The sequence below is a fragment of the Theropithecus gelada genome, chromosome 11, assembly GCF_003255815.1.
Source record: "Theropithecus gelada isolate Dixy chromosome 11, Tgel_1.0, whole genome shotgun sequence".
In the NCBI taxonomy this organism is placed as follows: Eukaryota; Metazoa; Chordata; class Mammalia; order Primates; family Cercopithecidae; genus Theropithecus; species Theropithecus gelada.
In genome coordinates this window covers 62793551-62817925 of record NC_037679.1, presented here as the reverse complement: position 1 = coordinate 62817925, position 24375 = coordinate 62793551, and the positions used below count along the sequence as shown (strand labels likewise).

Below are 24375 nucleotides of genomic sequence, written 5' to 3'. Positions count from 1 at the left end.
TTTGGGTCTTCCTATTGATATGATTCCCTGCCTGGCCCCTTATGGCCTATAATTTTACAATCTTGCAATAGAGTTAATTCCTACGGGAATATGTTGCTGAGATACAGTAGCAAAGGACCTTCAGAATCTCCCAGGTCAGCTATATCAGGAGTCATTTGTCCAAGACAAGGTGGCCATTTTTTACAAAACATGAATGGCCCATGGAAGAATTCCTGTGAAAATTAAGCTGGCCATAGTTCTATTGGTAACAGCTTCATATCTCAGTCCCCATCTTTTCTATAGCTTCTTTATTATCCTTACATAACTGTTTCATGTAGAGGACATTGATCTCTTGAGGAACTTGCCAGATCAACACAAGGAGATAATGGGAGCCTAAACTGAAGAAGGGTCTTAATTACAGGGTGTCTGCACTGTTCTCATGTCAACAGCTGGCAGCTCTCAGGTGGGAAGTAATATAAACAGGAAAACAAGGTGTTGGGACTGGGCCTTGTAGGAAGAACAAGCACCCCCAAGAAATGGTCAAGGGCGCAGATCTTGAGTAAGACAGAGATAGGTTCAAGTTCTGGCCATGCCACATACTAGGTCTGTGACCTTGGGCAAGGGCCTTCACTCCTCCCAGCCTGGTGGGTTGAACTGTCCCTAAGGACTGGATGCAACTGTGGATGCAACTAATTTAGAAAAAGAGTCTTTACAGATGTAATTAAGGATCTCCAGATAAGATCATCCTAGATTAACCACTTAATGCCACAAGTGTCCTTGCAAGAGGAAGAGAAGACACAGATACAGAAGTGAAGGCCATGTGAAGACAGAGGCAGAGATTAGAGTGATGTGGCCACAGGCCAGGAATGCCTGGAGCCACCAGAAGCTGGAAGAGGCAAGGAAGGACCTTCCCATGGGGCCTTCAGAGGGAGCACATCCTTGCAGGCACCTTAATTTTGGATTTGGTCCTCCAGAACTGTGAGAAAATACATTTCTATTGTTTTCACCCACTCAGTTTGTGGCAGTTTGTTATAGCAGTCCTGGGAAAGAGGCACAGCTAGAGTCGCTTTGTCTGTAAAATGGGGTTAATAACAGTTCTTACCTCATATGGTTGTTAGAGAAATTAAACGAAAGAATGACTGGGCACCCCTAAGCACAGTGGCTGACCCCTGGCAAGCAGTGGATATAAATGTGACGTTGATGCAGGACTTCAGAGGCCTAGCTGACCACACAAAGTGCTCCGGATGTGACATGCTGGGTCAGCAGGCTTATCTCATCCCTTTGGAGGCACCAGGCCTGGGACAATTAGGCTCTGAGCAGCAGTAGGTGACTAGCCCAGTTTGAGACTCAGTGATTAATGACTGAGTAAACTCCTACTCGGTTTGCATTAACATGGGTCCAGCCTGCAGTCAAGGGTTATAAGAGAATCAGAAGATCCTGCTCCTACCAGGATCAACATGCAAACGGAGACAAGAAGTGTGTCAATAATATCCTACAGACTGGAGGAAGAAAGTCAAAGCCCAGATGTTAGTGGTAAAGGGAACTCCAGGGACATTTACAACCATCCAAGGAAACTGAGGTCCCAAGAAGCAAACCAGCTGAAAATCCAAGAGTCATATGGATCAGGGCTGGGAGGAATCTAAATGGCTGTCTGGGTTGATAACCCATCTGTTGCTTTATTCCTATAGTTAAATACCTTGAGTTATAATAAGCTCATTACTTCTCAAAACTCTCTATCTCTGGACAGTTCTAACTAAAGACCTGAGTTGAGTTTAAAGAAATCTGTTTTCTTCTACTGTCCATCCGCTGGTCCTAGTCCTACTGCTTGGACTTACACAGAACAAGAACAACCCTTTTGTTATGTGACAATCCTTGAAATGTTGATGGCAGCCTCCACCCCACATCCCAACTCCTCTTTAGAGAGAGAGAACTGGGAGAATTAGTGATGCGTGCATGGACATAGGAGACACAGTGCTTCTACCCCCATATGAACCCCTGCTCAATGCAAGGCATCTAGAACTGGATCCTCTGTTCTAAGGTAGCGTTAACATGTAGAATGGGGGTGATAGGGGCCATGGAGGGTAGTTGTGGGGTGAGAGAATCTTCATCTTCCTTAGCCTGTCCTCTAGGCCTCTGTGATGACAGAACTAGCTTTTGGAATGCTACACTATATTGTTGACTCAGAGTGCACTCACTGTGGATTCCTACGTGTAAGTCTAGGAAAAGGAGGAGTGGAAAGTTGCTGTGAGGTTTACCTAAGAGGGCTTCCTGGAGGAGGTGAGAAACATGCTTGGTGGAAAGGGGGAAAGGGATCTTTTTCATAAGAGTTGGCTATATGGATGGGGGATAAGCAAGTGGGTAGACTTAGCTCAATATGCCGCAGCCAAAGGGGCAGGCTAGGGGTTAGCAGACGGTGCCTTCTCTCCTTTCTCCCCAACATTACAATGGAATGTGCCAGAGAAATGAACCTCATGGTCAACACACAGCTATGAGGCCTCCAGAGGAATATTTTCTCAACTCTGCATCCCCTAGAAGTGGGGTGGCAGGCACCCCGGCTCTGAGGCTTGAAGGACATCCACCATAGAGCCATACTCACAGTTAAGCAGACGTTGATGAGCGTGCAGACCTTTCCATCTCCAGTGTATGCTGGCAAACAGTTACAGGCAGCCTGTTCAGGAGCAGAAGCACATGGGGTCATTTTGCAGATGGGTTCTGTACTGGCCGCATGAACTGGCTCTCAGACCCAAACTCCATCATGGTCACGGTAACGTTAGGAGAGTCTGTATTTGATGTTGGTAATATCTATTTTATAATAATTGTCACCTTATATTTAATATTTTAGCACTTGGCACACTTCACTTGAGCACTGGGATCTCATGCACATCCTATCTTTGTTGCTAAAATACCTTTTTTTTCTTTTTAATGTTCTCACCCCATTTGATCCCTTGCCTTCAGGTATTCACTTCTTTTCTTTGATTGGTGAAGGTCAGTTGAAAGGAAGCCAAACTATATCCCACTCTCATTCACACTCTTATCTTGCTCATCTGCACCCATGCTGAGCTGAAAGGTACCAGTGCTAGGAGATGCTAAGGAGAAGCCTTTACAGCCCACTGAGGTGTGCACGTGGAGACAATCTACCAAACCCATTGGTTGGCCCAGGAAGTTGGGTGGAAGCTTCAAGTTGAGGGAGGGGACACTGTCTGAAGAAGCTGGGGACAGGGCCTCATGTTCCGTGTTCACTGGGCTGAAGCCCAGCCCACGCTCTATTCACCGATGTCCCCAAAGGAAGGGACACCTGCTCCCACTGTGCTCTCCCAAGGGGCAGCTTTTCTAATTCACACAAGGGCGGGCCCTGGGAAGATGTCTGTTTCTGAGCACTTTAACTCATCAGGGGTGCCAGCCAGGGCTACATGGGCAGGTTTTCCCTGTTCCTCTTCCTTGTTCCTCTTCCTCTTTCTTCACAATGGGCCCCAATATCAGCTCAAACCTTTTCCAAGACATCACCAGCTGTCCCTCCTCAGCCAAGGTCTTGTTCTCAGAGTTCAATTCCACATCCTCCTTTACTGCCTCCTAGGGCTGGATGGGCACCCTTAGAGGTCCCAAGCACCAAAAAGTTTATAGATTGTCTCCTATCTCATATGCAGTTTGAAATAGAAACTACCAATCCTCAAAAGATGTCTAAGAAAGCTCAGCATTGACAGCTCTGATTTCCTCCATGACTAAATGTGTCCACTCACATGCACATGTGTGCTCACACAGTTCAAGACAGTTTTTTTTTTTCTTATTTTTGGGTACTTTAGGTACTTGCTTGATCCGCCTGTTGAGAGACCTGGCACTGAGGTCTCCAGATGGCTCAACGAGGTCAATAGAACATTCACTGGTGATTTCACTTTGTCATCCAGTTTTGGATATATGTGATTTCCTGCCTGGCCATTTTGCCTGTTCACCATGTGGCAGAGACTAAGGAAGGCAGAACTTGGGTCTCCAGGCCTCCAGCTTCCCTGCCTGTGTCTTTCCACCCTGTGATCCCCATTCTCTGATGCGGGCACTCTCATTTTCCCCACCTCCCCTCCAGACAGATGCTGCAAGCTCCCTGTACTCAGGACCATGTGACTGTTAGAGTGCCCACAGTATTATCTTCACTGTGGCACATGTGCTTCAGAGCCTTACGCCAAAGATAAAGTGTGGGATTCTGGGCGTCAGTATGCTGAAATAAAGGGGAGTATTTTTGGGGGTTGTCTAGATGCTTCTGGAATCACATGGTATTTGCAGATACCTACTTCTCCCCACACTAGGGAAGCCTCTTGTCCTGGTACCCTTGGTTTTCCCCCATTTCACCTCATTCTCAAAGAAGGGCCTCTTGATTCTTTCAGAATTTCCCCTAAAGTATTCATATTTGTCTGCAGTTCATCAGAGGTCCATTCTCAGCCTTTTCCTCTCAGGCCTGTGTCTAAAGGCCTAGGAGTTTCCTTCTATAAAACGTAAGGGCCTGCGAGAGGTGGCACTCACCTGGTTGGGTCCTGTCTGTGTGCACTCTGCGTTCTTGTCACAGCCACCATGGTTCTCCAAACACGGGTTGATTTCTTTAAAACAAAAAACCAACATCTGGCCTGGAAATCAAGTCTGGTTTCCAAGCGAAGCCAGAGTGAGGAATGAGCTAAGATGGCTGACTGAGGGGAGTGGGTGTCAAAGCATGATTCAGTTTTCTGGAAATTCTGAGACAGAAATAACCGAACTAGGAGGGTACTGGATACAGTTTCTTAAGATTGACTATTCTGGGATAGGCCAGTTCCAGCAGAGGTATTGTCTACTGGCTTAAATCAGTCCATGGAATAAATCTGAGCATTTGTAGCAAAGTACTTGAAACCACAGAACCTTGGAGTCTAATCTAAGAGTGCTATGAATGAAGAGACTTAGGAATTAAAAACAATCATTTGCAACTGTCACAATATAGATTGGTTCAGGGAAGACTCATCAAAAGATGCTAAACTTAGGAGCATATTTTGATGGGGAACAACATATCTGCTTGGTGTTAAAGTGTCTCTCCTCTGACTGCTTATTAGTAGCAAAGGAGAAAAAAATAGCTGTACAATGGAGATATCACAGCCCCTTCACCGAGTGGTCAAAATTAACATCACACACAAAGGGCAGGAGAGCTCAAGGCTTCCTGAGACAGATGCAATATCACTTGTGTGACATTTGGGGCCCTTGAATGTATAACTTGAATCTAAGAATGAAAAATGCCAGGCAAACCCCAAATAAAGGACATGCTACTAAAAAAAAGTTGGGGAGGTGGAGGATATTATTCCCATGGGTTTATGTCATAAGACACAAAGCAAAGCTGAGGACTCTCCCAGATTAAAGGGGACTCAAAAGACATGACAATGAAATACAATATCCAGCCCTAGACTTGATCCCACACTGGAGGAAAAAATGTCAAAAAGGACATTATTGAAACAACTGACAAAATTAGAATATGAATGGTAATTAGACAAAAGTATTACATCAATAAAAAATTTACTGAAGTTGATAACTGTGCTATGGTTACCTAAGAGGCTATCCTTATTCTTAGGAAATATACACTCAAGTATTTAGGAAGAAAGGGAATACAATATACACAGATTACTCTCAAATGGCTTAAAAATGTATATATACAAAGAGAGCAAATGATAAACAGGGCTAAATGGTTTTTTTTTTTTTTTGGAAATGGAGTCTCACTCTGTCACCCAGGCTGGAGTGCAGTGGCACAATCTCGGCTCACTGCAACTTCTGCCTCCTGGGTACAAGCGATTCTCCTGCCTCAGCCTCCCAGGTGCCACCACACCTGGCTAATTTTGTATATTCAGTAGAGACGTGATTTCACCATGTTGGCCAGGATTGTCTTGAACTCCTGACCTTATGATCCGCCTACCTTGGCCTCCCAAAGTGCTGGGATTACAGGCGTGAGTCACCGCGCCCAGCCAGGGCTAAATGTTAATAACTGAATGTGGGTAAAGAACAAGTGGGTCCTTTTTGTGCTATTCTTGTAACTCTTCCATGTCAATTTTTTTCCAATTAAACTGTTAAATTCAGATAACTTATCACGGTATACCTTTATAGTAGAACAGTGTGTGGATATTTAAAGTTAGAGGTATACTTGCTTTCAGGGAGAGTTACTCTGATATATTGCGAAGCATGGTAAATGCTGTATATCTTGAGATACCATTTTTGTTAAACAAATACATGTAGGCATAGCAAAATGGGGTAATGACAATACTAAGAGCACTATCTTCAGTGTATTTTCTCCTGCATGTGTGCTTTTTTTTCTACAGTGAGCATGCGCTACTTGTATAAAAAGGAACTAATAAAAGTTTAAACGTTCTGTCATTGCCATGATGTTTAATTGGAAAATGTATCTCCTTTTACCCTTCCAAAGTAATTTTTGGACATTACATGCCTTCATACCCTGTGGTCACTTTCCCATGCCCTTATACTTTCCTGCCCTGGGAAACAGAATGATGACCTCAGTTTTGTGTCCCGACAATCAGGGCACACATGTTGTAATCATTCAATAGGGCTCTGACTCTTACACTGTTTCGCTGGTGGAAGAGGGAAGGGCACCTACCCAGGCACACAATGCCATCACCCGTGTAGCCTGCTTTGCACGTGCACACTCGCCTTCCTGGGGTGGTTCTCTTACAGTCAGCCTTGGCAGAGCAACCTCCATTGCTGATTTCACAGGCATTGATTGCTATAGAAAATGACACAGAGCAGAAGGGGAAGGGGAGGGGGAAGAGGAAAAGCCATTGATGTATTTTTCCTTAAGTCATTGAGAAATGGAAGATACTGCAAAACTACTTGAGCAGGCACTGGATTAAATATGGCCAATTCCCAAAAACAGCAAGAAAAACATTCGTGATTTGCCCTTTCTAGCTGTTTTTACTAGCATTCTGTACGCATCGTACTGCAGGACACACCTGGGGACCAAGGTGGGGCTACTTGGCCCTCTGGGAGAATCCCAGGGTAAGATGGTCTAGAAAGTGGATTGGCATGATCATTGTCCAGCGCTGTCACAATCTGGACCAAAGCCTGCCAGGACACAGTGCTCAAGAGAAAAATGACCTTAAGATTTTCCTTTTTTTTTTTTCTAGCACCAGGCACCATAAGAGTATTAGCTTACATTTATTGAGTGCTACGTGCTGGGTCTGTTCTAAGCACTTCACAGGTATTAATTCAGGTTACTGTCCAACTCAGTGACTGAGGTCTTATTATCCCCAACTTGCAGATAAAAATAATAATGCAAAGAGCAGTCAAGAAACTTTCCCAAGGTAACGTAAGTGATAAGTACTTAGGTTCAAACCTGGGGAGTCTAAGTTGAGCTGAGTTTTCAACAGCTGCATTATTCTTCCATTGAACACAGAGAGCTCACTTAACCTCAAAACCACTCCGCAAGGGAGGTAGTTTTAAGTTTACTTTACAAATGACCTATCCAAGGCCACTTGGGTAGTTGGAGGAAGAACCAGGGCTCAAATTCTTTTTAGTCTACTCCAGACCCTCGATGCCCCAGCCATACCCTAGGCCAATCAAATCAGTGAGTTATTTTTTAATGGACACATAATTGGACATATTTCTGGGGTATATAGTAATGCCGTGATGCATATAACGTATAGATCAGGGTAATTAGCATATCCATCATCTGAAACATTGATCATTTCTTTATGTGGGTTCTCAACACAAATCACTGGTTTTTAAAGCTTCCCAGGTGATCCCAATTGTGGTCAAGGCTGTGACCATTTGGTTTCCTGTCCCCAGGCACAATCAACTGCCCTATTATATGCGATTCACCATCAGTGGTTGGCACTAGCAGCTGAGGCCCATTCAGACTGCAGGAACAAGAATCTTTCAATAGCCCATGCAAGCCTTGCCAGCCCCCAGCAAATTCCTTCCTTTGCTTGCCTGTGCAGATGGTCCCGTTTCCTTGGAATCCTGCTGCACACTTGCATGAAGCTGTACCATCTGAGTTGGGAAGGCAGCTGCAACAAGGAAGGGCAAATGGGGTTTGCAGAAAAAGACTCCACCTCCCACCACGTGACTCACAATGCCCTTCACCCCCAGTATCCTGGTGCCTGCCCCCATGAGACACTCAGAGGTCCTAAGGCTTGGGAGAAGTCTAATTCTGGCATGACCCCACCACAGGCAGCCAAAACTGTACTCATTTATCAGGCAAACTATAGCATGCATAGATACAGGTATCAGTTCAGGAATAAGATGGGTAGCTGCCAAGCTTTAGAGAGCCACTGATGTGCTAGGAGCCATGTTTCATGTATTATTTTGTGTCATCTACTCACTATCCAATAGCCCTAGCAAGTCGGTATTATTCCCATTTACAAATGAAGACTCGGAGGCTTTGGAGGGATTCAACATTGGACTCAAGGTCATGCAGTAGCACAAATGGCAGAGGCTGACTTTGAATTCATGTCTAAATCCACTACTAGGTACTTAACTCATTAAGCCTCTCTGGAAGTTAGGATTATGAAGCTATGCCTTGCTGTGGGTCAGGAACAAGGTTTATGGAAACTGAGGCCCACTGGGTTGCCTCATCCTCCAAGAAAGAGTCCTGGTGGCTTGGACTGGGGTAGCAGTGGGCACTTTCGTCAATGTGCCAGGTAAGTCAGATGGCAGCTTGTTGGAAAGCCTGGATCTGGCTATTTGATAGTGGCCTCATCAGAGATATTTTTAGTTTCATACTTAAATTTATCCTAAGCCCTCAGAAATGGTGTCAGGAAACAAATCCTGAGGATAGAGACTAGGGTAGACCATACTGGGAAAAAAAAATCCCCTTTGCATTGTCCTCAGAGGCGGCCCGGGGCTACCTACTTGGCACTGGTATGGCACATCCCATTGCAGTTGTCTTCTGTGGTCACTGAAAAAGAGAACAGTTGCTGTCTCAGCCCTCTTACTAAATCTCATCTGAGGATTTTTAGTATTTTGTGCTCGGAAAAGCTACTTCTTTGGAAGTAAGTGATGTGCATCATGTGAGCAATACAAAACTATGAGACCATGCCAATCCTTTTTTATACTGGCTGCCACGAAGCTCAAAGCCAAATCTGAAGGTCAAATACATTGATGGTGTCTTGTTTGCCAGGCCCTGTGCTAGGCAGTGAGAATGCAAGGGTGAATAAAACACAGAATTCTCCCTGGAATGTGACCATGTGCTCTTATGGTCTGGGTGTTGATGTGTATCTCTCTTCTGGGTTTTGATTTTCTTTTATTCGTATTTCCTATGCTATTCTTTCTAGTTTATCCCTAATTTTATTCTCATTTTTCATCATTTTATTATGGAGTGCTGTAAACAAGCAAAACTATATAAAATTTTTTCTTGCATGTGCAGAAAATCACAGGGTTTTGCACACAGCAGGTATACAATATTATCTGTTGAATATGTAAATTTCCTGGACACAGCATAGGTTATTGCTCTTGGATGCCTATCTATTTCTTGACTGGACAAGGTTCAGAAATAAATCATTAGAGATGAGGGAAGAATATTCTTGGATAGGATGCTCATGTTAAGAGCTTTTGGGATAGAAATCTTACCAGTCCTGGCCAAGTCATACAGGAGGTCCTGAAACAGAGGGCTGCAAAAGCGGTGTCAGCGGGAATTCAGACTCAAATGGGCTGGAATAGGGGCAATTTTGTGCCTGTGTCTTATTCCTTGAGCCTAAACAATCCCTTTCTCTCTATTCTCTACCTGTTGGAATTTCAATCACGTTTTATGTTCTCCTCTCTGGAACCTGCTCTAAACATTTGAGCCAACATCAATTAGTTGGTAGTACCTTCATGGTGTGCTACTTTGAGAAGGGTTGGATGCCCCTGGCTGGTCACAGAGGGAGAGAGTGCCATGATTGATTAGTGATATCTGCTATGGTCTTAGGAGTGAGGATTCTGCACACAAAGGCGTTGTCTTCCTTGCTGTAGTCTACAGGCTCTTTGTTTTGTACTCCATACCACAGTTTTTCCTGTCTTTTACTAAACATTTATTTCCCTTTCTAGACTGGAAACTTCCTGTGTACAGTGTGCACTAGAGACAGGGATGGGAGATAAGCCTGGAAAACTGGGTGAGTGTTCTTTGGTGAATAGCCTGTGTGGTCCATCCTGCTAAGGAGTTAGGACTTTCTTTTGAAGGCAATGAAGAACCACAGCAAGTTGTCAAGTCCTGGGGAGGAGTTGGGGTGAAAATGATGATCTATGTTTTGGAAAGTTCTATCTGACAGTAATGTGGAGTACGGAGTGGAGGAAGATAGGACAGGAAACAAAGAGACTACAAGGCTACTGGTGAGAGGGGAGCAGGAGGAAGAGATGGATTGAGAGATGTGGAGGCATGGAATATGTTAGGTATGTTAGTGAGGGACAGGGAGGTAGAGAAGCTGAGGAGGGAGGTTCCTAGATTGTGTGACCAGGTGCATGAGTGGTGAGGTCTTTCTTCAGAGTAGAGAAAGCAAGAAGAGGAGAGAGCCTATTGTATTTATTCTGGGGATTCGCCTAAAATGTCCTATTGTTTATGTGACCCCATTGCTTCCTGCTTCCCTCTCCCAGGCTCTCAGAAGCCTGGCTCTGTACCCTGACATTTGACACCTGCTCTGGGATATTTCTTTGGCTTGGGATCAGACTTCCCAAGTCAGCTTTTCAATGAACCTTCCTCCCTGACCCCTTATTGCTCACCGTTAAAAGGCAACTGCATTCCCTTGATTTTTGCATTGCCTGGAGCTTTGGGCAAAGGCGCCCCCTCTGTCAATGCCACATCCATGGAGTTCCCCCTAGGCTGGCAAGCACTTGCGATCTCCTCCCCAGCTCCCATCCCAGAAGAGGGGGAGTCTCTGATACCTGCTTCCAGGGGGCATTCTCTTCAATCCAAAGTCAGAATGATTTTTCTTAAGCGCAAAACACGATCATATTGCTTTCTTGTTGAAAACTCTTTAATGGCTTCCTGTTGACTTCAGTGAGAAGTCCAACCTCCTTAGCCTTTCACGGCCTGGCTCCTGCCCACTGCTCCAGCCTTTTCTCATCAACCCTCCTCTTTGCCCTTATAGTCCTCTCATTCTGCAATCCTTTGATTCCCTAAATGTGTTGAGTTTCCCACGTCTTTGTGGTATTCCAGGTGCTTCTTTCTGCATGAAATTCCCTTCTTTAATAGCCTTCACCTGAAGCACATCAAGAACCATCAATGCGATGTGGTGGGGTTGGAGGAAATGGGCCTCTCAGACACTGTTGGTAGAATAGATTGCTATTTCCTCTGGAGGACAACCTGGCAGTAAGTAGCAAGACCTTTCCCCAGACTGCCAACCCCTAACTCAGAAATCTCATCTCTAGGAATTTGACTAAATGAATATGGTTATTGTAGCAATGTTTGAGAGAGCAGAAAACTGGTTCAAAAAAGTGTAGCATGGTCATACTGGAACAGTTTGTGGAGATTACAAATTAATATTTTTCTATTTTAATCACAGGGAAAGATATCCATATATATCGTGAAGTGGAAAAGTCGGTTAATAGACAGTATGTAGATTGTGATTCTCTACATACATGTTTATATACCTAGAAAAAGGTTGGGAGCCTAATATAAAATATCAGTAATAGTGCTTTCCTGCCTTGGGGGTATGAGGGATTTTATTTTCTTTTTTCTGCTTTTATTTTATAAATTTTTTGCTGCAAGAAAGAATTATGGTTATTGCCAGAAGAAGTAATAAAGGTGTCATTTCTCTTTTAGAAAGAAAAATGTAGCTGCTGAGCAAAGCTTAGAGCAGATTATAAAGACTGAAGGGCTCACTCTTACCATTCTCACAATGCACTCCTCGCCAGCCAACATCACAATCACAGGAGCCATCTCCCAAGGGTCCTTGGTTGCATCTCCCATGGACACAAGAACATGCTAAGTGGAAAAACACCTGTAAATCATCAGATTCTAACCCCTGTTCAATAACTCATTTTGTCATTTACTAGGTTTGCTTTATTGCACTTAATTCTTCAACCTACTTCTAGGAATCAGTCTTTAATGGGGGCCTTGATTCACAAGAAGGGCAGGGGTGCAGGAGACAGAATCTAGCAAGTTAACAGGTGAATTAGCTCTAGCTTTAACGAAGTGGCTCAGACCGCAGTTTTGAGACGGTGTAGCACTGAAGATCTGTGACCCAAGCAGTGTGAGAGTGTACTCAGTCAAGGTTACCAGAGGATCCAGGGTTATGCAGGGCTCCTTTGGATGGAACCATGTTTGCCCCCTAAGAATGGACTTCAGGAGGAAGCCCATTTGACACTGGGTTTGTATAAGCCTGGTGTGGCACTCTTTTCCTCAATTATACAGATGAGTCTCTTTGAGAACTGGATGAAAGCTACAGATGCCTTCCCCAGAAAAATGTATTCAGCTTTGGCAGTTTGCTGAACCCCATGAGAGTCATCTACAAATCCCATTTGAGGAACTCATGCACAAATGCAAGCAGATAATTACTCCAAATAACATAAGAAAAAATCAACACTGTAATTCAAAGTAAATATTATAAGGCCCAATTATAATGATTCAATTGTACATTAATTGTCTCTGGCTTAGACCAGCTGAGGAGAAAACAGTGATAGCCAATTTAAATGTATGGTTTTTAATATCAGGTAGAATAATGCTTTGTTAGGAAACCCATCCTCCTGAGTCAACCCTCTCACAGCTGTGTGTTCCTGGATACAAGGAAATCTGGATGTGAGAATACAGATGACTTGGCTCAAACAGATAGCCGTTTTTGCAAAAACTACTTAAGGCATGTGTCTTGCTGCTGGTGAAACAATAGAGTGATCCTCAGGTAAAGAACAGTATGATCTAAAAGCAACCTTTGGAGTCAAGAAAGGTGTACATTCAATTCTCAGTTCTGCATCTCATCAGGTGTAGCCTTGGGGGACGTCATTCAACCTCTTTGCCTTAATACCCTCATCTGTAAAATGGGCATAGCAATACTCAAGTACCTAAGGTTCCTGTGTGGATTAAATGAATAACATGTGCAAATCTGTTTTTCAAACGATCAAGCAATGTCCACAACGGAAAGTCTAGCTGTGATGATTAGTGTGCATAGGCAAATATAAAAACGCATTTGGGCTGGAATGTCAATGAGTAAATTGGAAGTGAGTTGGCAGGTCCACGTTAGTGACTGAAAATGTTTGGGAACACTGCAAATGCAAATGACAATACAGATGCTCTTATAATTCACAGTGATAGTAGCAGGTAGGATTCCAGCCCACCTGGGGAGACAGGCCAGTTAGAGAGCATGTGTGGGATCACTCTTTCCCCGCACATTCCTGGTTGGTTTCAGCAGCCCAGGAGCTTGGGTGGAGGGGAGGGTGCTCACCTTGGTCACAGTGGATGCCGTACTTGCCCTCGGTGCAGGTCTCGCAGGCTGTGCCACTGAAGCCCTCCTCACACTCACACACACCTGTGCCATTCACTCCATCCAAACAGATGCCGTTACCAAAGCAGACATTCTGGGCATTCCCTGGGCAGGGCAGGCACTGGGGACCAAAGAAGCCAGCACAGCATTCTCTCGTCTGAAACAGAAGGACAAAGCCTGACGATGCACTTCTATCCTCTGGTTTTGTCCAGCCTCAGTGTAGAAATCCTGCCGTGGGGGACTTAACGTGCACCTGTTTCTTTGACCTCACATGGAATGGGTGAGGGATGGGGGCAGGACCCTCTGGGGACTGAGTGAGGCTTGGCAATTTCTAGGGGTGCTAGGAACAGGACAAAGGCTCCACCGAGGAGGTAGGAAAGAGGGAAAGGAAAAAGGCATGTCAGAGAAGAGGATGAAGAAAAATGAGAGAGGAGGAGGGGCAGCAGAAGAAACTAAAGAATAATGCCTGTGATGCTGGAGAGTGGGAGGACAAGGGGCCTTCTCCAACCCAGACCTGGGCCTCTTCACATTGATGTTATTTCATCTACTACCTACTCAAGGTGAGGAGGCCTCTGCAGGTGAGGCTTTTGGCATTTTACAAACCAATCTTCTGCAGTTCAGGGAAGCCCTGTAGGATGTCTGTTTGGGTTTTCCTTGCCTTTATTCTTGAGTGCATTAAAACACAAAATCTCCCCCACCCCTATGCTCTGCAGCCTAAGGGCCAGATCACCCCACCTCTGCCCAGCTAGGCAGAGGTTGTGTCTAGTTCTCTGGGAAAGGAGCAGGACAGGAAGTTATCATGACTTTTCCTGCAAATTCCAAAGGCACCCCTAGAGGTACTTAGCCTTGGGGTCCTCTTTTCTAAATGACCATGTGCACCTTATCTTCACTTTGTGAGTGGACACTTTCTCCGTCTCTTTTGCTTACAAGCATGCTCACAGAGCTACCCTGTTGTGAGAAGAAGGTGGTCCCATTAGCCTCTCGGACTCTGTTTTTTTCATCATGCAACTGAATATGGCAGCTTTTACCCATTTTCTGGATTACAGGGCTGTTCTGAGATTTACTGCTATCACTACTACATTGAATGACAATGATAATGCAGGTAACAAGAAGAGATGACAAAGTGTACATGCACAGGGATTTTGAAAAGGATACTATACGATGGATTTTCCCAATGGTGCTGCAGTAGTTAGGATGATTCAATTATTGTACTCACAATGACAGTCCTCACACATTTTAGCTGGCACCCAATAAACAGGGTTCGTCTTCCCATGAAATAGGAGGTATAGATGCATCTCCTCTTCTCATTACTCTGTGAAATATTAGTGACTACGTCAGCTCCTAAGTTAGGAAAAAGTTTTCCAATCTCTGAAAGCAAGTGGTTGGGTGATGCATTGCTGTCTCTCTGACTATAGTGTCATGGAAAGGGAAGGTGGTGGCTTGTTGGTACTGCTTCTTGAGCAAGAAAACACAAAAACACAATGGTGGTTGCTGGAATGCCAGGTGGCAAAATCCAATAATTATACTTTAAAGTAGTACTCCACGAAAAGAACATTTCTTTAGCACACCAACTCAAGTTTGCAAGAATTGTAGAGTAAACCAGGTAAAATGTCCTTCCAGCACTGTACATTGATTAAACTGAACTTTGGTTTCTATTGATTTATATTCTGCTTTGGCCCAGGAAAGGATTACGGCTGTGTACAAAGATTATAACATACAAGATTAAATTAAACCTCAAATGAGAACATCTGTATGGTTGTTATAGATTAAAATTCATCATAAATTTATTAAAAATTATTGTATATTTTGTAAAAACTATTATGCTGTTGAAGGTACATGAGTATTCTTTGTAATGTAATCAGAAGTATCTTTTACAATAAATAGCAACAAGAAACTTGGATTGTCTACTTCCCCCATATCTGCCATCTGTTTCTTTGAGGAAGTTAGTTGCAACTTCGACTATAAAAGGAAATCAGGCAGGTGGAATATATCCAGGCTGGATATGGTTTTGGATATGGAATCTCTCTTCTCTGATAAGATTTCTTGCTGCTGTCCTCAACTGGCTACTGGGATATGAAAGACATAGAACATAAAAAATGTCTTTCTGTCCTGTCTGTTGATTCATATGAACCCATTTATGTTTATTAAATTTTGCCTTGGTCCAAAAAAATAGATGTAGGATTTTACAAAGATGCATATAATATAATGAGGTAAAATGTAATTCAAATTAAGTGAAGGAATGAGGGAAGTGCAAAATCACATAATCTTGAGGTTCATTTTCTAACTGGGACTCCTCGGATCTGGAAACTATTTTATCAAAACAGATAAAATACTTACTAGAGGTTTAGTTCCGAATGGGCAGATCAGCTCTGAGGAGCATGTCCTACATCTTCCCTTGGTAAAACACAAAAGCAATCAACGTAATTAACTTTAGTGCAAAATGAAGCTGCACGTCCAGAACTTGGAACGGAAGGTTTTTGAATTAAAAATCAAGGAAGGTTATCTGGTCAGCCTTTTTAAGGTTCTTTGAGACAAACACTTCAATTTCTTTGGGTCTTGCACATTTGCATCCCTTTTCTCCACAATACTCTTCTGACTCTGCTAACTCTTTAAAGTGTGACCTTATCTAAGTCCAAATTCTTTTAACAATAACTTTTATTAAAAACCAACTATTAAGTGAATCGGGCCAGATTCAGACACTAAAAGGTACTGTACCCAGTGCCCCGCTTTGGAGCACATGGCTCAGATGAGGGCTTCAGCGTGGAGATGCCCCACAGAGATAATGCATGCTATTACAAAACAAAGAGTAAAAGTTCACAATGACAGAAATCCTCAAGCTCAATCTGTTCCTAAAACAGGATGTGGTCAGCGTGTCTAGTTCTGAACCTTACGCCTACCATCCCCCCACACACCTGGCAGCCTTTCCCAGGCACACAAGGTACAACCTCTTGCACAGGCCCACTGAGGGCAGGGGTCATATATTATGTATCTTTGTAGAATCACAGCCTGGTATGCTCCTTGGCATATCAAAGGTGCTCACTCAGTGGTTTATGGACTGAACTGATACACCTCAATAGAAAAGCCATATGCTCCAAAAATTATAAAAAACAAGCCAATATTCTTTAGTTTCATCATTGGCCCTGGCCCATAGAACTTACTCGTATGATAGTAGTGTCATTATTATCACATCTGTTCCTCTGAATTTCCAGAACTTTTCCCAAGCCATGGATCACTCCCTTATCAGTGGCTACATTGGTGTAGTTTATTGGAGCCTCATTTACATAGAGCTGTGAACAACAGGGTTAAATGTCACTTTTTACGACATTTGAAGAGATATGGGGAAGATAGGAACTGGAGGTTAGCAACAGGACAATAGCCTAGGAGATAGTACAATGTTCACCTGGAGATATTATAATAGTCCACCTGTATTGGAAAGAGCTCTGACCTAGGAGGGGAGTTCTGAATAACAGTCCTGGTGCCATCTAGCTGTGTGACCTTAGGCCAATTGCTTTCCTTATCTGAACTTTAATTTTCTCTTTTGTAAAAGGAAGAAGTTGTTCTACATAATTTCTAAGGTATCTTCCATCATGCAAATTAATTGACTTATGTGTGTTTGAAAAATGCCACCCACAATCGTGATGTTAGTGCCCACTGGCAAGGCGGCTCTACAGACATGCTCAGTTATGCTGTAGACCAGTGGTTCAGGAGGTGGTAGTGCCTTGCATAACCAAGAATCGAAGAATGCAACTGTTCCTTTCAGTACGTTTCCACTTCATGGTTAATGTGCAAACAACCCTCAGAAAGGCTAATGATGGTTATACAAGAATAAAAATAATTTTTTAAAAGGGTATGTTTACATCTGTCCTTGTTTAGTGTGTCCATAAGCATCCAAGGCATTAGAAATCTGTATCTAAATCAAATTCAACTTTGAGTTGTAATTTGTTCTGATTTTTTTTTTTAAGGGAAGAACACTTTAATGAGTAATCAATGAAAAACAAATGAAGCCATGGATTCATTAATATAACACATATATAACTGGAAGCAAATCATTCTTTGAAAAATTGAAGTGGTGTGTGTGTGTGTAGCAGGGCTGAAGCTGGGAGTGGGAAAACTCAAGTTAGGATCCAATAATGGTTTAAAATTCATAAATTCATATATTATGATCCCAGAAATCCGTGTTGCAGCAATACTAAAATGACCCTAAGTGCTTAATTCGAACTTCCACTGAATGTTAAAGTCCCTTACGATTTACTTGCAGTCAAATGAGCTTCCATGTGGCTGTTGGAATAAGCCTGGCTGAACTCCACAGAGGTGTTCCACAGTCTGTGTACATTGGGAAAATTAAGACGAAACCTGACTTCATCTCAAATGGCGATTGTAATAAATTTCCAGAATTCAAAGATGTGGAGCTATTTTTAAATACCAAAAATAGAAGAACATTTGATATTGTAACACTGTTGATTTGGCATTTAAAAAGGTCCAAATTATTTCCATTCTGAGGTATATCCAGAGAATTATGGCTCATATTAAAATTTTGACTTGACGGTGTCTACTCATTTAGAAAGCATTTCTTTACACTTCCATTGTCATAAGAGAAAGTAAATCACTATCAATCAAAGCCTCTATTGTATGAATAATTCTTTCTCTAGATAAAAGAATTTCTGCACATATGGAAAATGAACACTGCAGCTCTAAAATTGATTCAGTTACCTTCAATCTCTACATGATGAAATAAAAGGTGAAAAATACATACAGAAGCAAAAATGAAAGTTCTCTATCAATACCATAATTATCAATCCTGGAAAAATAAAAAGTATATTTAAAAGGGCCTCTTCCAAGTTACTGCACAATAGGTAGACTTATCTGTAGAAGTCTGAGAAAAATATTTGAAGTTAGATTACTCTTTAATCAATGAAGAACTGAAAGACTTTCCCCCTAAGCAGATAAAAACCATTTTACCTGAAAATTTACTTGTTATTCAGTAATGACATCACTGAAGAAATTGTTTTTAAAATTATACTTTTTAGAAAGGTTCAAATATTATTGCTTAAAAAGTCCTATGATTAAACCTTCATTTCAATATACTGTTTAGTGTCTCGTTTTTTCTTGTGAGAATTTACATTAGAATTATGAGTTTCTTACTGAATTTTCAAACTGATCTTTTTACTTGGTCTTTGAAGTATATGAGAATTTTATAATTGAAATATATTAAATATTTAGCCTCATGAATTCTTTTCTATGAATTGTAAACGTGTTTAAATATTTAGGTATCATGTGAGCTCAACACTGGAATACCAGTGTGGTGGTCGGTTAGTCCTAGGACTGCAACCTATCTCTATGGTTATACAATGATAATAATGTTAATACACTTGGCTGCTGGCTCCTGTGTATGTCACAGGGCTCCTTATGCCCTGGAGCCTACACCACTTCCTGGGAGTTAGGTTGATCTCCCAGGTTCCCTTCCATCCTAGACACTGCTTGGCGACCATCTGTTGGGTTTGTTGTACCAGCGCTGAAGGACGCCTATGACTGCAGAGATTCAATGCCACAATTTGTAAGGCTACACTGATCATCTGAAGGCTGGCAACTGGGCAGGAGAGTGGGAGCTTGACAGCCTGGTTTAGGCTTTACTTTATGGTGAAACACAGACAACTGTCTTGTGTTGGTAAGGCTTAGGAAGCACCGGTGAGATGATTCCAATATGGAAGTTGATATGGTTTGACTGTGTCCACACCCAAATCTCATCTTGAATTCCTACATGTTGTGGGAGGGACCTGGTGGGAGATAATTTAATCATGGGGGCAGGTCTTTCTCATGCTGTTCTTGTGATAGTGAATAAGATCTGATGGTTTCATAAGGGGGAGTTTCCTGTACAAGCTGTCTTTTTGCCTGCTGCCATCCATGAAAGATGTGACTTGTGCCTCCTTGCCTTCCATTATGATTGTGAGGCCTCCCCAGCCACGTGGAACTGTGAGTCTGTTAAACCTCTTTTTCTTTCCAGTCTTGGCTATGTCTTTATCAGCAGTGTGAAAACAGACTAATACAGAAGTGATGAAGGATGACAGGAGCCAAGACATTCATTCCTCATACTCTCTCTGATGTAATTCTTGATGGCATTGCTGGGGTTTTACATAAAAGGATCGCACCTGGTTGTTGTGGCGAAAGAAGCCAAGGAAATAGGAGAAACCCAGCATGGTCTTGCGATGCATGCCATTGTGCAGGTCATTCTTCAGGAGTTTCTCCTCCAGGACCACGTGATACCGGAGGACGTCCTCTTCCTGGATCACACACAGAATTGAAAGTCAGTCTAGAGATCAGCTTGATAGTTACCCAACTTCTCCCATGTCCAAGTGGAAGTTTTGACAGAGGCATCAAGACACCGTCGAGATTCAATATGAAAGTGAGTTGTGAAACCGATGGCTTCAGAGAACTTGCAAATTTTCCAGATAGGACAGTCAAGAACTCATTAGAGGATTCCAAAACCCAGACTGAAGATATGAGAGCTGGGGGTAGATTTTAAAGGTGATAATTCTTTGGGCAGAACTGCTGAGAAGACAGAGTCCCCACACCCCAGCCTGCCTTTCACCTCTGGGGCATGAGAGGAGCTTCACTAGGATGCTTTAAGGACCTTGAATTGTGTCTCCTGGAAACAGGGTGGCCCGTTGGATGGGGTCTGACCCAGGCAGGGACTGCTGGTGAGCTGCCCCTTGGTGGAGTGAGGAGAGTTGTTGCTGCGTGGGACAGACTTGCACTTGCATAGTTGGCTTGGGACAAGAATGTGGGTGTTTGCTGTGGTTCAGATGTGGGGAGTGTCTGAGAGCGCCGATGGCAGCCCGGATGGGCAGGCTCCCCAGGGGCACAGCTAGGGGTAGGCTCTGTGGTTTTAGGGTCCTTCCTTTCCTCTTCCATCCCTCTTAACCTTCTTACTCTCTTGATGTCTCTTCCCAACCACCAACACCTTTCTTACCCCTCTACTTCAAACCTAGTGAAACCAAAATGGACTTTAATGAGATCAGAAAGGGAAGAGAAGCATTCTGTGGGGAAGGAGAGAAGGTTCCCAAGTGATTGCCTGTCAGCTCCAAATCCACCTCCTACACTCTGCTTGATGAGGCTGGGGCTGAGGCTGTCCCCCACATTTCTCCTTTGCAAGGGGCTCCCTATTAAGGTCTGCCAATGAGAAGCTCTAGACAGTCGGAGGACTGGAGGGGGAAAGAGGGACTCACTCCTTCCTGTTCTCTGTTCCTATTGGCATCACCCAGCCTCACTTCTCTTCCCTGCAGTGGCACCTGAATCTGGTTGGCAGTTTCCTGTCACTCGCAGAGCCAGCTTAATCCTGCCCTCTCCACTCATAAGACACCAGTCAGGCAATGCCTGCTCCTGGAGGTCTGGGTCTCGAACCCACAGAGACCCTCCCCACTCATCCAAGATCAAAGACACCAGCACCAGCTCAGTAGTGACCCCTTCTCAGAGGTCTCTAGGTTTTATACATTTCAGTAATTCCAACCTCCTCCCATTGTTCTCCTAGCTTTAGGGGTCATAAGTGAATCCTGTGATTGTTACCACTGTGATATTTCTCTCTCGCTTTAACCTTTCAATTATATTTATACAACTTTATATCCAAGAAACAATTCATTCTATCAAATTCTGTTTATGTAATTGGTATGTTTTCCATCTCCTGTGGACCCTGACTGATTCAAGAACCAAGACCTTTTCTGCACAAAGCTCTGCTGTGGAGCAGGGAGGGAAAAGAACTACTTTTAAATCCAATTAAAACTGTTAATTATTGTAAGGAATTGGATTCTTTATTTTTACTTAGCTGAGACTGAGTTTGTGACTTAACGTACGTTTGTCACCAAAGTGATTATAGGACTTTTTGGGAAGGCAGAGAGGCTATGGGACTGTCTGAAGTTTCATTCTGGGGCAGAAAAAGAATATTTCTCACTGAAGAGGTTGAAAGAAATGGGTTGGGCTAGAGGGCAGGGAAAAGACAAGGTAGATGATTTCCAATTCCATCCCAGGAGTTCAACGTGCCTGTTACAGGAGTTCAGGACACTCTCCCTGCCTTCAGGGTTTATAATCTAGTTGAAGAGCTAAGACTTGCTTCCTTGAGGCGACAGTTCATCCTATTGGGGATATACAATAAATGCTGAAAGGGGCTACACATGGCATGAATTCAGAGGCAGGAGAGAGCAGCTACACCTCGGGTGGCCAGGGCCAGCTTCCCTGAGGAGGTGGGACTGGCCATGATGAAAGGATAGGGAGAATTTAGGAGGTGGTGAGGAAGAACAGCAGCCTTCCTTATTTCCTTATTAAATAAGAAAAATCCCTATTTTCTGAAAATTCAAACACTCTTTTCAGTCCATCAATCATGTCATTTCACTTTTCCATCAAAACCTTCTCATCCATATCCACATACTTAATACAGCCTCATGCAGAGACTCTCCCATATACAATCCTCCCCCATAGCAGAGCTGCTGTGTGTTTCACATATACCCCTGGAATTACGCACTTGAGCTCACAGGTACAAGCATGCAGGTGTCCCAAGAAGCTGAAAGAATCCTCATGATCACCCTCTCCTCCCCCCATCCCTGGCCCTTCCCTGGTCCCAGTGGCTAAAACGTCAGCAGCAGGGACCTAGAAGGGTGGATTATCTCTTTCTTCCTCCTCTCCTCGCCTTCTCTATCTTCCCTGATTCCTAACATCTAGGGGTAAACAGTCAAAGTTTGTCAAAGGATTTTGTGAATTAATTCAAAAGCTTCAATCATGCCACGATCTGACTTAAAACTCTTGTGTGGATCCTGTTTCTTACAGGACTAAGTCCAAATGACCTCTCCAGGTATTTAAGACTTCCATAAGCTGATAATAATTTATCTGATATTCAGTAGTGACTCCAGAATTTTTATACAGGAAGGGCCCAGGGCCACTCCACCCCCACCACACATGAGAGGACATGTTTGAAGCTGGATTTGCATAGCAAGCACACAGTTTTCACTTCCATGTTTATATTTAGGGGCTGATGATGTTAATAAGATGGGGGTGGTACTGAAAGCCCTGAGAAGCCACCCCTCAGCCCAGTCTTGTCTCCCACCACTGCTCTGGATAAACCATGTGGTTTCTCCATGTGCTTTTATCACTCGGGCTAGAACCAGAGTGACGATTCTATAGATAGTTCCTAAACAGGCCAAGCACCTGTGGGCTTGGGCTGCCTTTGTTCATATTTACATACACACGGCAACACCACACCCTCAATGCACCACACCTGCATCCTTGTGTATACAGGCTCAAGTGTGCAATTCCAGGGGCATGTGTGTAGCATCCAGCAGCTCTGACCTGGGGGATGTTTGTGTATGAGAGAGAGTCTCTGCACGAGTCTACATCAAGTATATGGCTATGGACAAGGATGAAGGAGTGAAATGGCACACAACTGATGAATTGCAAACATTGAGTGTTTGAATTTTCACAAAATAATTTTCCTAGTTATAGTTCTTGACACCTACTAGAGACAGGACTTTCTTCTCCCTGATGTAATTCTCGATGGCATCGTTGTTCGGAGCAAACACTGTGTAGGCATCGGCAGCCTCAATTGCATTCGCCAGATTATAGTGCTGCGATGGAAAGAGACAAGAGCGCGTAAGGGATTCCTGTTCTTGGGTAACCTAAGCATGGCAGTCAGGCAAAGAATGTGGTACTTGCAATGATGTAGCCCCGGAAGATGGAATAGTCAGGCATCTGTTCCAGCCGCATGAGCAGGTTTGGTAAGGAGCCAGTTAGACGTCTTCGTGGGACCAGCACCTGAAAAAAGAAACCCCAGAATCCTGTCAGCATGTTTTGGTGGACCTACTGCTTTTTGATACATATGAGAGGCTAATGCCATTAACCTCTTTAGGCAGTTAAATGGATTGACATTGACAACCTTTTGAAGATTACCCACAGAATAAAAATATTCCAGGATACAGCATGACAAGGCTGGAGGAGAGCTGGAGATGTTATTCATTCAATTTTATGCCTTACCCTTAAACCTCCTTGATTAGAGAAAAGTTCATCTTGCACAAAAGACTTTCAGCTTCTCCTAAGCAATTAATTCCAGCTTGCATTAATCTACCTTGTCAGAGAAGATCTGAGACCAAATTGAACTGAAGTGCAGCAAGTTGCAGCTAATATCTAATCCATTCTTCTTTGGTTGTTATTCTTGTGTTTATTCTTTAGGTTCTTCATTTATTCTCCCTGAAGTTCTCAAATCTACTGCAACCCAGTAGCCTGAATCTGGCTTGTAAAAATGTTTTGTTTGGCTTCTGCTGTGTAATAATAGGGCATTTTTACATACAAATTTAGATTGCTGACTTTTTTAAAAAAAAAAAAAACATCAGTCTGCATTTCTGCAGACACACAGCTGCAGAGAGTAGCAGCAGCCACTTTCATTATAGGCTCCACCACTCCCTAATGTCTTCTACTTGGGACATTCCCCTTACTCATTTTGTTATCCATCTGATCTATCCGGGCATTTGAGTTTGCAAGCTCTGCATAATTAACCTTCTGGCCATGATCACTGTTTTCACCTTTGCATTCTACCTAGAACTTTGTCAGATTGAAGAATTCAACACTGGAATGTTGTTCTACTCTAATCAGTCTTTTTCCAACATTTGCTTGCCTACTACAGGCCAGGCAGTGGGTACATAAGTGTGACTGACACCTGGATTCTGCCCTAAATGAGCTCACAGCATATTACAGTAGAAAGTCCAATCCAGCCTGCCGCTTGTATTTAAAAATAAAATTTAATTGGAATACGACTATGCAAATTTGTTTACATATTGTCTAAGTCTATCTTTGCACTACCACAGCAGAGCTGAACAGCTATGACAGAGAACATGTGACCTGCAAAGCCTAATAATTGCTATCTGGCTTTTTCCAGAAACATTGTACCAACCCCTGTGTTGGAGGAAGACAGATACATTTCTGTGTTGTTGGAGCTGAAGGGGGAGGAGGGGCTTAAGGTGATTAGATG

General features: G+C 43.3%; 1 protein-coding gene across 1 annotated transcript in view; it reads right to left on the bottom strand.

The window, feature by feature from the left end:
* Positions 1-24375, bottom strand: part of STAB2 (stabilin 2) — a 170639-nt gene that overhangs the window by 45910 nt on the left and 100354 nt on the right. The window contains exons 32-44 of the mRNA XM_025402059.1: positions 23067-23165; positions 22871-22978; positions 19520-19651; positions 16532-16660; positions 15711-15767; positions 14590-14685; positions 13335-13530; positions 11786-11881; positions 8836-8881; positions 7915-7991; positions 6584-6709; positions 4489-4562; positions 2576-2647 (exon numbers count right to left, since the gene is read on the bottom strand). Coding sequence (XP_025257844.1) covers positions 2576-2647; positions 4489-4562; positions 6584-6709; positions 7915-7991; positions 8836-8881; positions 11786-11881; positions 13335-13530; positions 14590-14685; positions 15711-15767; positions 16532-16660; positions 19520-19651; positions 22871-22978; positions 23067-23165 — 1308 coding nt within the window. The remainder of the gene's footprint in view (positions 1-2575; positions 2648-4488; positions 4563-6583; positions 6710-7914; positions 7992-8835; positions 8882-11785; positions 11882-13334; positions 13531-14589; positions 14686-15710; positions 15768-16531; positions 16661-19519; positions 19652-22870; positions 22979-23066; positions 23166-24375) is intronic.